We start from the raw sequence: 17,180 nt of genomic DNA, 5'->3' as shown, positions 1-17,180 counted from the left end.
TTTTCAAACTTTTTTGGCGGTCCGGAACGTCTTCCAAGTCAAAATTACCACTTTTAAACCGTGCAAACCACGTCTGACACGTTCGCTCAGTTGGAACATGGTCACCATAAACTTCAACCAAAATGCGATGATTTTCCGCAGCTTTTTTTCTTCATATTGAAGTAATGATGTAAAACACCCCACAAAAACACTCTCGTTGGTACGAAATTCGACACATTCGAAGAGGAAAAAACTATGTTGTTTATGCTTCAACTTTTTGGCATATACTGAAAAAGACGTAATTTTCCAACGAATTTCTGGAAATTTGATACACTAGAATAATAATCATGTTACGCCATCTGTTGTAAAACCGACGAAACTTACCGGTACACCTAATACATTTATGAGCATCGATACAATAAAACCAGACAACTTCGAATGTTTCGTGTTAATGTTGAAATATCTATCTGGTTTTTTTCAACAGTTTACTATTGAAAATAGACAGGATTAACAATTTAATTAATGATTCCGGATTCTTTCTACCACTTCATCTCTTACAATCCGTTACAAGTTCAGTTCAGTTTTTATAACAATTGGTTTTTCTAGAGCCACTATCTGGAGTATTTAATGAGTTAAATTTATGGATTTTTGAACAATTTCCTCAAAGTTCTACGTCAAGTTTCAAGTTTCCGTGCCTCTAGACTCAAACACTTTTACTTTTTAAAATGATACTTCAATTTGAGTCTGTTCGGACCAAACCACTTTTCTTATCGAAATAACATAGTTTTTTTTGTCTCAAAATGATCGTTGCAACGTTCTAATGCGGTATATAGATAATGGAGCTGATTGAATTCAGTTTATAAGTTGGCTTTATCTTCCATCTCAACACAGTCAAATTACGAGAGTATCGTGCTCTTGTTTTTCCACTAACGTTTGCATTAAAAAAATGGACAAATATTGCCGATTTTTCATGAGTTTACCTTCAAACGCACTGACGAAACTACCCATACAGCATCAATCATAGTAACCCATGAATCAGCCGAGAAAAATTGACAGTTCGATCAGTCGAACTCTAACCGTGATGGCGAAAATACTGATTCTACTCCATTCAGAAGTGTGCGCGTTCATAGAACGGTACCCCGCCGCGCGAAAACGAACACGTGCGGCACTTTATGGACGCTGGATACGTCCGTTCCGGCATCTACAACATCCTGGCACTATTGGACAACAATCAGAGCATCGAAAGAAAGCCCGGTTTTGGACGGCCGACGACCCTGAGCGACAAGAAGCTCCAAGGGATGCTGAAGAGGAAGATCGAGGGAAAAGTGGCTACATCGCTAGGTGCGCTTGGCCGGGAGGTCGGTGCAACCGGCCAAACAGAGAAAAAGTACCTGGCGTCTACTAGTCTCGGAGGTACAGGCAATGACGCAGCGGCAGCGGCTGAATAAGATGGTCAAGTCGATGTCGACTAGACCTCTCTTACCCTGGATGGCAACTAATGATCCCCGATAATCGTTCGATTGATCGATTAATCGAATACTTCATACAGATATCGATTATTGATCGAACGAATACAGCGCAACCAATAATCGAAACGAACGAATAATTTACGTCGATTAATCGACGCCAATTAATCCAAACCCAGAGAAAAAAAAAAGTACGGTTGCTGCAGTTTTATCCTGAAAATCAGTCATTATCCTTGATGCTCCCCTAAACTCGTAAATGAAGCTCAATGCCGCCAACGCGAATCGAGCTTCGTTGACGAGTTTTGGGGAGCATGAAGGATAATAATTGATTTTCAGGCATAATGAACACTTTTTTGATTCCAGATGTCTTTCTAGCAAATGAGAAATATTAGTCTAACTAATTATTTCTCTGATTGTGACGATTAATCGATTAATCGATTACTTGAGGCGATTAATTGTATCGAATAATAAACTGCTCATTCCTCGCTAACAACTTGAAGGAGCTGGATGTGCTATTCATCACTCCTCAAGCATTGTTCTAGAAGTTTTTTTTTCTCTTCTCCCCAACGAGTGGGTTTTTTTTTCTCGTGTGTTCTGTGGTGAATTAGTGCCCAAAGTGCCCAGAGCAGCCGGAACCGAGGAAGCAGTGCCTCTGCAGTAGTCTGGATCGGCGTCTGTAGTGGATAACCATAACGGCATCGTCAAAACGTGGTTGACGCTCAGTTGAGTACAACAATAACGTTATTCTTCTGCTATTGTGTTGTCTCCGTAGCGCGTGGCTTTTGTGTCTCCCTTAATAGGGTAACAGAGCGCATATCGGAACAACAAATTTATGTAATTATTTTTATTTTATTTAAGTTTTTTTTAATTTTTTTTTTAACAAGTGAGATAAATAAAAAAATTGTAAAGGTAATAATCGTTCGTTCTAAGAATGGAGGAGGGTGGGGGTCTAGACATGGACATTTCAGACTCCCCCTCGCTTGCTCAAGCAGGGTGTAGTAAGTCCCTTAAACGGACTCCTATGCCCGAAGATTCTTCTTCTGGAGACGAGTCTACTCACACTACCAAGCCCCCCTCCAAAAAAAAAAAAAGATTACAAACCTTTCCCCTGATTCCTCTAATACTTCCACCCAATCATCGACATCACTTCCCCCCTCTGATATTACTGTCCCCACTTAAACCATGTCCTCGAATTCCTCTCCTATTGTATCCGCTCCCCGTGTCAGGGTTTATCCGGACGATGCACCTGGCGCTGGTCCTTGGGTTGTTTTTTCCGGCCCAAACCTAATGGTAAAGCCTTGAGGGTCGTACAGATTATGACAGATCTGAAAAGATACACCTCTGTTTCCGAAATTTGCAAAGTAAGACCGAACAAACTGCGAGTTGTCGTGTCTAACCGAAAGGACGCGAACGATATTGTTGCTGATAAGCATTTCTTTCTCGAATATCGAGTTTTTATTCCCTCCCATAACGTAGAAATTGGGGGCGTTATATCTGAAACGGGTCTGACGTGCAAAACTATAGAAAGTATGGTAGTTGGCAGGTTCAAGAGGCTTCCTTCGATGGAAGTCAAAATCTTGGAATGTCGCCAACTTGGAAAAGTTACCCAGGAAGGAGAAGAAAAGAAATTTACGCCGTACGACTCGTTTCGAGTCAATTTTGCTGGTGCCGCCCTCCCTGACTACGTTATGGTGGACAAATTGAGGCTGCCGGTGCGACTCTTCGTGCCAAAGCCCATGACTTGTAACAAATGCAAGTCAGTTGGTCATACAGCAGCTTATTGCGCCAACAAGGAGCGCTGTGCCACTTGCGGAGAGCAACATGAGGGGAAATCCTGAGTGCGACTGAGCATAAGTGTCCATATTGCGGGGGATCCCCACACGTGCTCTCATCTTGTGAAACTTACAAGAGTCGCTGGGATAAACAAAAGCGCTCTTTGAAGGAACGCTCGAAACGCACTTACGCACTTTTTTAAAGGGCGCTTCTCCACTGGCTCAACAACAACAACAACCATTACCAACAAACAATGTCTTTGCTTCACCGCCAGTTGACGAATTGGAAGCGGATACAGCTAACAAGGGGACACCGTTTATTTTCAAAGGGAATTCCCGGCGCAAAAATGTGTCCACTCCCAAAGTTCAACGACAAGTCCCATCGGTGGTACCCCATGTTAGCTTGCCTAAAATATCGAGTGCAGCGGACAAGAAAAATCAGGTTCCTCCTGGCTTCCGTGGGAATAGTTCACCTTCGAACGACCCAGCACTCGAGGGGACATCAAAAACCCCAACTGTCCCTTTTTCTGCGTCTAGCTCAACTTCCCAATCGGGATTTATAAAGTTGACTGACCTTGTGGATCAAATCTTCACGTGTTTTAATGTTTCCGATTCCATCAGAACCATTGTCATCTCAATGCTTCCAGTACTGAAGACAATTTTGCAACAATTGATGCAAACATGGCCCCTCCTTGCAATGATCATCTCTCTTGATGTCTAATTCAAATAGAGAGGTCGGAGATATCACTGTTTTACAGTGGAATTGTCGTAGTCTCATCCCTAAATTGGATACATTCAAATTTTTAATTCATAACTTCAATTGTGATGTTTTTGCTCTGTCCGAAACTTGGCTTTCTTCGCGAGATGATCTCTTTTTCCACGATTTTAATATTATACGCTAGGACCGTGATGACAGATACGGAGGGGTGCTATTGGGGATCAATAAGTGACATTCATTTTTTCGAATTGACCTTCCACCTATTGGAGGGATCGAAGCTGTTGCTTGTCATGCAAACATCAGAGGCAAAGACCTCTGTATTGTCAGCTTGTATTGGCCTCCGAGAGCTACAGTTAGCCGCAAGCAACTTATTGACATGTGCTCACTCCTTCCTGAGCCACGATTGATCTTGGGAGACTTCAACTCTCATGGAACTGCCTGGGGGGAACCGTACGATGACAATCGTTCATTGTTGATATATGACCTTTGTAACAGCTTCAATATGACACCGGGGAAACAACACGTGTTCCTAAACCTCCTGCTAACCCAAGTGCTCTTGACCTCTCGCTTTGCTCGAATTCACTATCGTTAGATTGCAAGTGGAATGTAATCCAGGATCCCAACGGTAGTGATCACTTGCCAATCAAAATTTCCATCACCATTGGGTCGAATTCTTCTGAATCTATAAACATGACATATGACCTCACAAGACACATTGACTGGAAAAAATATGCGGACGCGATTACTCTAGCCATCAATTCCAGAGATGGTTTACCTCCATTGGAGGAGTATAACTTCCTTTCTCATTTGATCCATGACAGCGCGGTTCGCGCTCAAACGAAACCCATCCCAGGTTCCACTATTCGCCGAAGGCTTCCCAATCCATGGTGGGATAGCCAATGTTCAAAGCTTTATGTAGAAAAATCGAATGCATTTAAAGCTTTTCGGAAACGAGGAACCATTGACAATTTTCAAACGTATTTAGACCTTGAAAATCAATATAAAAACTTGATCAAAGGTAAAAAAAAGTCACAGGAGAGTTGTGTCTGAGACACGACCGCATAGTTGACGTAGAATTCCGTTAGGCTATCTGTTGATTTTGGATATGTTTGAAGAATTACATCGTCCAACTCTTTGATAATGATTTGGTCGCTCTGAAAAGGGCCGTTTTGTCTAGTTGTTGGGTATTGTTTGTTCATTCCACCAGTGTTTACCGAGTGATGATGACAGAAGGATGGTAAACAGTCGTTGAATAGTGCGTATCAGATGAAAGATACCGAAGTGGAACGAGATATGATGAAAATCGCCCTCTGTGATCCTAGACGATATGCCTCCTGTGTTATGTATGGATGAAATAAAGAAAAAAAAACTCACCAATGTAATATAAGATAATTACCAATACCGAACACAATTATCAATTTTTCTTCGAACCCCCGGTTAACTTTAAAAATCATATCTCAAAAACGAAAAAAAATGCATCTCTGATATTGAGATATGTTATGTGAAAAATCCTCAGCTTTCATGAAAAAATATGAAAAAATAAAGCGCCCTCTAGTCCAAAGTAACGAAAACAATAAAAACGACCACTATCAATAATTACGAAAATAAAATCCATTTTCTTTGCAAGTTCAATATTTTTTAATAAAAAAAACATTGGCTTAAATTTGATATATCGATCATCTAAATCGGTTCAGCGATTCAAAAGTTATGAATGAAAAAATTCATTTTTCGGAAAAAGTGGAAAAACTTAATTTTTTGGACCACCATGAAATGGAAATGGGCACCCTAATGAAAAAATAAAAAGATACGGATCTAATGTTTTACGATAAAGAACAAAATTACCACTTTTGACGAAAATCTGAGAACCACTATATCGGTTTGGCATGGAATGGCTAAATAATTAAACTGTTTACAAAACGAAAACATGTTATTATATCTGGTATCCTTATGCTGGGCTGTTCTCATGTAGAATGGGCTGGATTATGATACTATTGATATTAAAATAGGCTGACAAAATGAACAGTTTTGAACGGGATAGTACCGTTTTTTCGACACTTTGGGATGATTACCGTCTTTTGATCAACGTGTACCGTAATTTGAGTATGATAAAAAAAATACTTATTTCCTTGTCATTGTCTATATAAATAAAAATGGAAGGCCAAATGTGTTTGTAAGCGCAAAACCCTAGGAGAAATGGTTCCATCCATCTTCATTTTGTTGTGTTCGTCTCTCCCCGTAGATCAATCTAGCGAAGAGAAAAATCGGAAAATTTTCGGAAAAAATTTAAGGAAGGTCGGAAAATTCGGAAAATTTAATTCCCATATGTCCTACAGACATCGTTGTCATACCAGTTGAATTTTCCGTTTGCGGAATTAAGATTAGTGTCCCGTTTGGTGTGAAGCGAAAATGGCAATAAGTTCTCAGATGGAATAACGCGCTTTGAAGATAAAAATTATGAATGAATATCTACTTTTCTGTATTAAACGTGTATTGCATGTAACGGAAAAACATGTCATTTGCAAGTGAATCAAGAATCTTGGGCAAAATTGTGTCTGAAAATAATTCGATATTATAATGATGAGTTTTGATAGAAGTAATACGAAAATTATAATAAAAGAAAATTGTAAATGGCCAATAAGAAAATCAATCAATGGCGATTTCTGTGATTGAATTGCCACAAACGTTCGCTTAGTAAGGAAACGAGAATGTTCGAAAGAATTCATATCAAAAAAATAATTTTAGGCGGAACGAAGTTCGTCAGGTCAGCTAGTTTACAAAAAAGCAGAAATTCAACTTTTCTTCTGCCATGAGTTCTATCTGTGATTTCTTATGGACTTCGACACATAACTAAATGTCCTTGAGTTTCAACCCTTTTTACACCACTGGTAAGAGATACATAACTTACAGTAAAATGGTCAAGGATTGCGCCTAACAATTATTAACATATATTTGATCTATTGATAGAAATACATTGGTAAGACCGGTATCCAGAGTCCAGTGTCTGATTTTAAAACAGAAATAATAACTGCAATCATCCCAATCAAGCTCCAGGAGTTGTGTGACCTTGCGTTGTCCTGATGGAACACAACACTCCTTCTATTGGTCAATTCTGGACGTTTCTGGTCAATCGCTAGCTTCAAACGGTTCATTTGTTGCCAGTAGAGATCTGAATTTAGTGTATTGCACTAAAAAAAAATTTCCTATGTTCGATAGAAAAAAGAGTATCGACGTTTATTCCCACCGTCAGTCCCGAAACTAATTTGACATACTATGTACTTGTTTGTGTCTATTTCCCAGATACTACACCCAACCCGGCAAACCGGCGAACCCGATGGTCGAGTCGATACCACTGATAAGTATCGAAACCTGTTCCAGCAAATCCGGTCCCTCCAAGTTGGGTTTGAATGGTAAGATCGCTCCGACGGCTTCCAAATCACCGATCAACAGAACAAACATGGCTACCGGTAAACCCGTCACAACCTCACTAATAACGGCCGTCGGTACACCGCCTAAAGCGCGTGTTGTTTCGGCGGCAAGTTCCCCAGCGGCCGCAGCATCTTCCGGGCATCCCAGCAGTAGTAATAGCAATAAGAGCATCAACAATAATAGCAGTAGTAACCACACCAACAAGCAAGATGAAAAATATGACAATAAGAAGAACGAAACGATCGAAAAGAAGAAAAAAGAGGAAAAGTTGAAGCTGAAGGCAGAGAAGGAAGCACGCAAGGTGAGTTGACCTGAAGCTGGGATGTCTTTCAATGCTACCGACGTTAGTATCTAACTTCTACGTATTTGAAAAACGAATGTTTTTAATAGTTAAATGCAATGATCTGGAGAAAAACTAAAAAGTCTCTTTTTCAGTTTATTGCCCAATATTTGAAACACTGAATTTCTAGGGTAACCATTATTCAACTATTCTATTATTATTTGCACTTCATGATTATATTTTTGAAAGGCTAACGTGGATAGCGAATTAACTGAACTTGAATCCGAATACACTGTCTCATCTGGTTGTTAATCCTAAACAAACAACAACAATCAATCAAAAAAGTTAAATTGGAATGTAACTCAACACTCATCTAAATTCGCTGTTCACCCATATTGACACAAGCAACACATTTTTTTCGAAATAGTCAATACAAAACACGTTGAGTGACGAATCGGGTAAAAATGGGGAAGTTCCTTACGTCTCCAGTGTCAGCGACTTTGTGCATCAAAAGTAAACATCGCTTCGCGCTCGCCCCATTTGTCGCAGAGGCTCACTCGGTCAAAACTCAAGCGGAAGTAAGCAACCGTTAGCGGCGATAACCAACCTCACCAACAGCACGCCCTGAAAGCAACGAATCCAAGATAGTCCTCCCGCGGTACACCAAAAAATGGACAAAACGGTCAGTCTTCTGACCGCTTAGTCTGTGTTACTATAAAAACCATACGAATCATTCGTAAAAGCATCAGTTTTCTCCACAAAGTTGTTCAACATGGCAGGCAGTTCAATGGTTTTCATCACTCTGCTCCTGTGGATCGCACCCCAGGTAATCAGCGGCAGCGCTAACAAAGCATTCCTCAGCCGAGCAATGCCAATGGACGGTAACCGCGCGGTGGATTTGGACAGTTTTGAAACGTTCAACAAGGCTTTGGATGGTGCGGATGCTCCAACCACCAACAAACGTCAGGTCCCGATTCCTGGTGTGGACATTGGATGCCGCAGGCCGTGCTATGGACTCGAGGAGAAGACGGTCTACTCCTGCTTGCCAAAGAAAACTTTGGTTCGAATTTTGAAACGTGGAGGAATCGAAGTACCAGCTGGAGAAATCATCCGAGAGGATATTGTGAGTTCGGTTGGCGTAGCCCCTCTGCCACTGTGAAGAACGAAATTGACTACAAGACTTGATAGTTCCCGGAATTCTCTCTCCTAGCTTAAGTAGAAAACGCGGAAAACGGTAGTGATTTCTGGACAGAACTGAAAATAAATGTCTCGAAATCGTTTCAATTTGTTTTTTGTAGATACGGGATCACGGGATCAAAACAAATTAGCGGAATTTATATCCTCTATTCTTGCTAAAGTTTTGTATACTCAATTGTGCATATTTTTCGTTGAACATGCATGCTTTTGTATTTTGGCTATTTGCTTCTTCGAAAAATTGTATATTCTGGTGCCGCTGGAGTCATTGATGCAAAACGAGAATTGTTTTTATTCTTGTATACGAAGAAATTTCGACGGTCTGTTATTGGGTGAATATCGCAGTGAACATATTCACAAATGACCATGAGGATCGAGTTGCAGGAATACCATTGAGAGATAAGTTTGTTTACCATATTTGCATGCAAATCCCATTGACAATTTAAAGATTTCGAGCTTCAGCTTTTTTCGATTTTAGAGTTTTCGTTTCGGCGAACAGAGGAGACCTTTTCAGGTCCCCCTTATCTTTTGCCGCTCCGCATTACATTCGATTTTTGGGTTTTCGTTTCGTTGAGTGATCGGTAGTTCGCGTTCACAAAATCACATCACTTACCTCAGTGAATCCTGATTCTTACCTTTCCCACTAACAACTATCCATTCCATGATATTCGCTATTCGACCGATCTGGTCCTCGGGCGGTGAATATTGTTCTAACATTCCTTCCCTTCCCCTGGTGACTGTAAGGATGCGGCCGGCGTCGTTATTGACTATTTGAAGCTCGAATCACCGAAACTTGCACAATGAGAATGATTTGCTACTCCCAAGTGCCATTCAGTGTGTTCTTTGTGCAATTTCGCTGGTTCAGGTGAATCACGGAGAGCTACTACGAAGTGTACAGTCTACCCAAGGTTAAGCTTGTAGACGAAAAAATTTCGACCTTGTGAGATATTAAGACGTATCTTCCACGCCTTAAAAAGGTTACTGCGATGGCACGCTGATTGTAGAATACTTTTGTTTCGACGGTAAAAATGGGTGAGTTATATCTATGATATAACAGCAAGGTTGACGTGGAACTACCATTGCCTCAGTAACCATTTGTTTGCATCGATTAAATTATGGATTGAATGAAACTATTCCCGAATTCAATTGAATCCAACATATTTACTTTGTAAGTAATGAATTTGAACGAATACCATGTAAGATCGATTCATACACTGTAATAGATTATGTTCTTCGTTACAAGTAAATCTGATGACCGTCCATTTACGTTTGGTATGATGTCTAGGACTATCGAAGAATATGATCGGAAGAATTGTCGAACGATCAATCTATTTTACATTTCCCTCTGAACTTTTACATCACACGAGTGTACGTACTTCTCGAGCCGCGAATTTGCTAGATTTGATGAACTTCAGGCACTCAGTTTCGATTTTGACATGTACGCATATTGTTGAATTAATCAACGTTATCGCAGCAAATGGCAAATAAATCAGCAACTTCAACTTCTACTTTTTATACTGACGGTTCTCCCAGGCTCTTCAGTTTAAAACTACGTCTTAGGGAAAGATATTTCGATCTGCACAAAGGCAAGCGAGAAAAAAGTACTCGCAGCTTGCATATATTTGCAGAGCGGATTTCCCCAGGCACCTCGGTTTTGAAGTCCGTGTTAGGGAAACACAGTCCGTGTTAGGGAAAACATATCCCCAACTTGCATACAGCTCTTAGAAGCTCTTAGATAACACTTAATTTTATAATGTAATATTATCACGCATTCATGCAACCAGGGCCCGAAATCGTCGACGGTGAAAAATGAAGACCGACTCTGCTCCCAGTAGCTCCGCTTCGACTAGAGGAGCGAAAACTTGATTCCTGATGCAAAAAAGTAGTTAACCCATCAATGGACGGTTTATTTTCTACCCATCGTGAACTCAAACTATCGAACTTAGACATTTATCAAGTATGCTATAAAGGTCCTCGAGTTAGTATTAGTTAGTATTAGGCGTGCAAAATAGCGCACACGCAGCACGCTATTTTATACGTGTGAATAATTTTCGTGTACGATACAAAAAAATCTAACTCACCTGTAGCGTTTGACAAACCACGGTGAACTCAAACATCGATGCATGCATGAAGAAACATGGGAAATAGAGAGAGGAACGAATTCGTTTTGAGGGAAGTCACTTCAAAATGCAATGAGGACAATTTGACTGGGAAGAATGAAATGATACAGTCGAGTCGGTAGAGGGAGATAGCGACTAAATGCCCGACTGATTGTTCAGTCGTTTTGGCGGAGAAACTGCGTGAAGAAGTCAAAAGCCATTACTAACTGACTACGGATATAGTCAGTCGGTTAGTCAGCCGACTATCCTCAGTTGACTATGACTAGGTCGAGCCCTGCATGCAACAGTGGATAGAGTGATCATGTAAAACAGTCTTGCATTCCAGCGAGCCTTGATTCGATCCCCGACGACATCGTTTGGACTTTTTTTTTGGGTACAATCCCAAGCTGACGTTCTGTGTGAGAGAAAGAGATGTCTGCTCCCATACATATCAACATTTAGAAGCTTTTGAAAAGAGTGCTTTTATTTGTTCATTTCACCCTTCACCCATACGAAAAGGCATTTTTACTGTCGAAGAACAAAATGTTTTTGGGTACACCTCGCGTAAAAACCGTTTTATTTGGAAAATCCCCATAAAAAACCTAGGTGTAAGCCAGAAGTGATCAGTCCGTGTAAACATTTATTGCAACCCGGTACGTTCCATCAGGAAAGTTGCCAAGTCAGCCAACATTTTTGAATAATCCATGCAGAGAATCATCAAAGAAAACTTGCACGCATCTTCCAGAACTAGAATTAAACGCCACTTGTTTATAGAAGCATTCGGCTTTTGGCTTGGTGACGTCCGACGATTTAAAAATGCCGCCTGTTTTCATTGATGCTGGTGTTAAAGTAAATAGTGTAGTGTTTATCGGTACTTCGGAGGAACAAGTGCTTCCTTAGGTAAAAGCCAACTTCTCTGAGGATCAATACGTTGTCCTACAATAAAACAGACCGCCATGTCATACGTCAAATCGAACCCAATCGAACGATGTCTGATAGAAACCTTAAGATTAAGCCGAAAGATTTGTGGCCCCCCTAGCAGTCCGGATCTTAACCCATTGAATTATTCGATTTGGGCGTATAGTTGAAGCACAAGGCTGCAAAACATCTCAATCTAAAGTGAAGACCCTGTATGTAGTCTATCATGAAGTAGTATTTCGAGTTTCTTTTGGATGAAATCATCAAATTGGGACCGGAGATACCTATTCTACAAAACTCCGTTTTTTGATGGATAGCATCGAGGACTTCATCTTTCTCGTAACCAAGCCAGGGCGGCTCACGTGCGTAAAGCTGAACCTGAATTGGATTCGTGCTGGTCATCTAGCACGCGTTCACCCGAAGAAATCAATGCGATGACGCGTCCTTCTACATGTTTTGACGTAGGACTACGTCTTTCATTTCTATACCGGGGTGTAAAACCAAAGTTTCGAGAACGAAAGCGTTACGCTGGAGACCGAGATTTTGAGCGTTAATAGCTCTTAAACAACTGAACGAAATGGTATGATAAACACTTCATTTGAAAGATAAAATGTCTACGCGTCATATACTTGTTACTTTTTCATCCAAAAACTTGTTTCAATAGTCTTAAAATTGCTTTCAAAACAGGCTATTAAAATCACCAATCGGTATATAAGCGAGCGCTGCTCGTAGACCCACTCAGTTATGATTGAACAGCGATTGGAGCATGTTGTCGCTGTTGTTGTGAAGCTAATTTCGTTTATCATGAAAACTCTGATGAACGGTGTCACCAAGAGCCTGTTTGTGCACCTAAGGCCAAAAGGGAATCCATCAGGAGGAGAGTGATGCCACGGTTCCGCTTGAAACATCGGAGCAGCCGCCACACACACATACACACACACACACATACACGCGCGGAATTCTCGTTGCTATCATCGTTGCTGAAAAATAATCTGCCAGTTCCCCTGGGAATTGAAAAATACATTCATGCGAAAGAGTTTATTTCAATGTTTTCTATCCATATAACACTGCAACCAAATACATTTGGTTTTGTTATTTTTCAATCAATCGCAATTAACAGGAAAGCTTCTGAATATTTTTTTTCCCATCAGTGGAAATTTTCGTATCCAATATTGGATGCATAACATGAAAAACGGAAAATGTTTCACATCGCGAAAATCAAGTCATTTTCGAGTGATTATTTGCTTTCTACTCATATAATGCTGCGACCAAATACATTTCGTTTTGGATTTTTTCAATCAAGTGCGATCAACGTAAGACCACGTCTTTCGGCAATTTATAAGAGGTGCAATGAATCTTTAGGAATTCTCGCTCTACGCGCACTGGCAAACAATGTTTACTCAACAATTTCTCAAACTAGAAATGGGTGTTGTGAGAGAGGATTAGCGAACGCGAAAACGACAAACGGGAGAAAGATACGTTTGGAGGTTGAAGGAAATTGGCAGAAAACTTCTTCATTCTATCATTCAAATAATGTGATTCATACCACATCGTTTTGCCAGAAAGAGATTATTAATGTTCAAAGGAGGAATCGAGTCCTCCGAGGAAATTACCCAGCGCAAATTAGAGTCGACTATCGATTGCGGCATTCGTACACAAATAATTTTATAATGCAGTTTCACCAAAGTGATTTCTTCGGATATATTCACTACATCATGTCATGTATTTCATATTCTTCATTAAGAAATCCATATCCATGGCACCTATCGGTAACGAATTATTATCGAAACCACGATTTTCGCTAAATGCTCCTTTCAGTTCGGCCTGTAAAAAACTTTTCTGAACTCTAATCCATCAAATTTGGAGCCCTGAAAAGGGCTGTTGATTATATGCTAAGCTAATATAGCACGCTCTCCTCGGATACGATGGGCTAGCTGGATGTCCTTGGGCATGATGTGACGCGTTTTGCATGGATAGCACACAAATTGGTATCTTCGAATAAGCCTCCTGCAGCGTCATAGCCGCGGAACTTTGGAAGCGCAAGTCGGTTTTGAAGTCCTGAGCAATTCCACGATCCAAATGCTGCAAAGGTAGCTTGCGGATCAGCAATTCGGTCGACTTCTGATAGCGATGAATTTCACGCAAAGTTCCCGGTCGATAGCGATGTGGCTTCTCCACCTATCCTGCTACTGGTGCGCTTATCCGAGCTGACTTCGTGTGCCTTACCACCGAATGACTAACGAGCTGTCTGCGAAAGACTAACGAGCTCGAGTCCTCACGGTGCGAGAGTAGAGTAAGAAATGAACGAAAGCAAAGGAAGCGTCATTTTATAAACCATAAAAGTATAGAATCTAAATCCCACCCTTATTATATTCGTGAGTATACAGTAAGCTTATATAATAAAGAGGGTGGGGTTTACATTCGATTCTTTTATGTTTTATAAAATGACACTTCCCTTGCTTTCGTTCATTTCTTACTCTACTCTCGCACCGTGAGGACTCGTTTCATCGGGACTAAGCAGACAGCTCGTTAGTCCTTCGGTGGTAAGGCACCACGAAAGCAGCTCGGATAAGCGCACCAGCCGCAGGAAGCGTGAAGAAGCCACATCGCTATCGCCCGGGAACTTCGCATGAAATTCGTCGCTATCAGAAGTCGACCGAATTGCTGATCCACAAGCTACCTTTGCAGCATTTGGTTCGTGGAATTGCTCAGGACTTCAAAACCGACTTGCGCTTCCAAAGTTCCGCGGTTATGACGCTGCAGGAGGCTTATTCGAAGATACCAATTTGTGTGCTATCCATGCAAAACGCGTCACATCATGCCCAAGGACATCCAGCTGGCCCATCGTATCCGAGGAGAGCGTGCTATATTAGCTTAGCATATAATCAACAGCCCTTTTCAGGGCTCCAAATTTGATGGATTAGAGTTCAGAAAAGTTTTTTACAGGCCGAACTGAAAGGAGCATTTAGCGAAAATCGTGGTGTCGATGATAATTCGATACCGATAGGTGCCATGGATATGGATTTCCTTATGAAGAATATGAAATACATGACATGATGTAGTGAATATATCCCCATATCGAAGAAATCACTTTGATGAAACTGTTTACCGTTTGTCGTTTTTAAGTGTTGGGAAAGGGCATTATTTTTGCTGAGTAAATTCCAAGAAAAAATCCATTCCTTCTTTAAGCGTGATTCATTCTGCTTCGAATCAACGGAACAGTGATAATCATTTCATACAAAAGATAAAATGTCCAAGAGTTATATGATTGCTATTTATTGAGTCGGAAAATTGTTTCAATAGCTTAATGATAGCTTCGAAAACAGGTTATAAAATGACGCTTCCTTTGCTTTCGTTCATTTCTTACTCTACTCTCGCACCGTGACGACTCGTTTGTTTGGGACCAAGCAGATAGCAGGTTAGTCTTTCAGTGGTAAGGCACACGAAAGCAGTTCGGAACTTTGCGTGAAATTCATCGCTATCGGAAGTCGACCGAATTGCTGATCCGCAAGCTACCTTTGCAGCTTTTGGATCGTGGAATTGCTCAGGACTTCAAAACCGACTTGCGCTTCCAAAGTTCCGCGGTTATGACGCTGCAGGAGGCTTATTCGAAGATACCAATTTGTGTGCTATCCATGCAAAACGCGTCACATCATGCCCAAGGACATCCAGCTGGCCCATCGTATCCGAGGAGAGCGTGCTATATTAGCTTAGCATATAATCAACAGCCCTTTTCAGGGCTCCAAATTTGACTGGCTTGACCTGACCTGAAATGCAATCAGTTTGTTTTAACTGTGAGGGAGCGCAGAAAAGCCGATCGATCAGAAGGAGAAGAGAAGGTGACCAAGAGAGTATCAGCATCGAAATACGGTTCCTCGGGAAGACATAGAAGCAGCCGCCACACACACACACATACACGCGCGCAACTCTTTTCGTTTGCTGGTTATCGAGAGGAAACCTGGAAAGAAATGATCGTTGCTGAAAAATAATCTGCCAGTTCCCCTTGGAATTGAAAATTACATTCAAGCGAGTTTATTTTAATGTTTTCTATCCATATAATACTGCGACCACATACATTTGGTTTTGAGATTTGTCAATCAAGTGCAGTTAGCAGGAAAGCTTCTGAAGATTATTCTTCAGAACAAGGTTTTTTGTACCCAAGATTGGATGCATAAAACCTTGAGTCTTCAAAGTAACACTCTCGTTTTTGAAGTCACCCAAATATTTATTTATTCATTCATTCAGGATGGATTTAGATTCAACTTCAAACAAATGATCTCTAAATCAACGATAGTCCTACGTCACCCTTGCGGTTATACCATAGATATAACCCACTTCCTGTTTTTTGACGTAGAACTACGTCTTTCATTAAGGGTGTCAAATCAGAAAACAGGTCACGTTTTTATGAAATAAAGTTAACGTTAATAACTATTTTTGCCGCGAACGGATTTTGGCGATTAACATACTAAACGAATCGGAAATTCCGTAAGATTTGTTTAATATGCCATACATTAGTATCCCCTTGTTAGTATATGATTAAAATTCATGAAAACTTTAAGTGTTTCTATTTTCCCATACATTTGTTCTGTCCATTTAAGTGTTTTCCCGAACAGAGCAAACTTTCATTCGGCATCGGACTGTTGAGTAATCCAGTTCATTTTGTTTTCGCTGCGCTTCGATCTAAGATTGGACCCCACCAGTGGTAATCCAACTTGGAAATCGTCGTTTGATTTTTCTGTTCGTTTTTCGCGTTATTCGTATCGTGTGTTCTTCTTTCCGCGTCATAAATTGGACGCTTCGCGTAGTGTGCGATGAGCAAGAAGAAGAGGAAGGCAGGCTCGAGCCATGCAAAAAACGAACGCATTGCCAGGGGCAATATAATTTTGAGGTAAGCGTCATCTAATGATGCACGCGGTGTTGGTGCAGTGAAAAACGCTCGCACTGAACCGAGCCTTCGCAAATGTGACACCGCACCGAACAACAGCGAAGTAGGCGATTTCGGTGCGTCGGTCGAAAATGTGAACACCCAGGCAGCAACCAAAATCAAGCTCCCCCCGCTGGTGGTGAAGGCGGTCGCTCTTGACAAACTCATCAGCGAATTCGCATCGATGGGTGTTACAGCAGAGTACAAGCTGTGTGGCATAATTCGGTCTTTTTCCAAGCAGTTAACATTGTTTATTTTCTGTCTTCATAAGGGCTTCGTTTGTGCCTTTGAGAATGCATCAATGCATTAAACTGACGTTATGGCGAAGCAGACGTTAAGGTTGTGCACCAAAAGATTATTTGGGAATACTAAGCATCTTGAATATCTTACTGGAATGTTATAAG

The 17,180-nt window shown here is 40.9% G+C and overlaps 1 protein-coding gene across 4 annotated transcripts in view; it reads left to right on the top strand.

Moving 5' to 3' along the window:
* Window positions 1-17,180, top strand: part of LOC129764540 (ensconsin) — a 246,086-nt gene that overhangs the window by 216,863 nt on the left and 12,043 nt on the right. For all 4 annotated transcript variants that reach the window (XM_055763732.1, XM_055763733.1, XM_055763734.1 and 1 more), the window contains one exon: window positions 7,233-7,662. In XM_055763732.1, coding sequence (XP_055619707.1) covers window positions 7,233-7,662 — 430 coding nt within the window. The remainder of the gene's footprint in view (window positions 1-7,232; window positions 7,663-17,180) is intronic.

The sequence above is a fragment of the Toxorhynchites rutilus genome, chromosome 2 (assembly GCF_029784135.1).
Source record: "Toxorhynchites rutilus septentrionalis strain SRP chromosome 2, ASM2978413v1, whole genome shotgun sequence".
Lineage (NCBI taxonomy): Eukaryota > Metazoa > Arthropoda > Insecta > Diptera > Culicidae > Toxorhynchites > Toxorhynchites rutilus.
The sequence above is the reverse complement of the archived record's forward strand: the minus strand, read 5'-3'. Positions and strand labels throughout refer to the sequence as shown.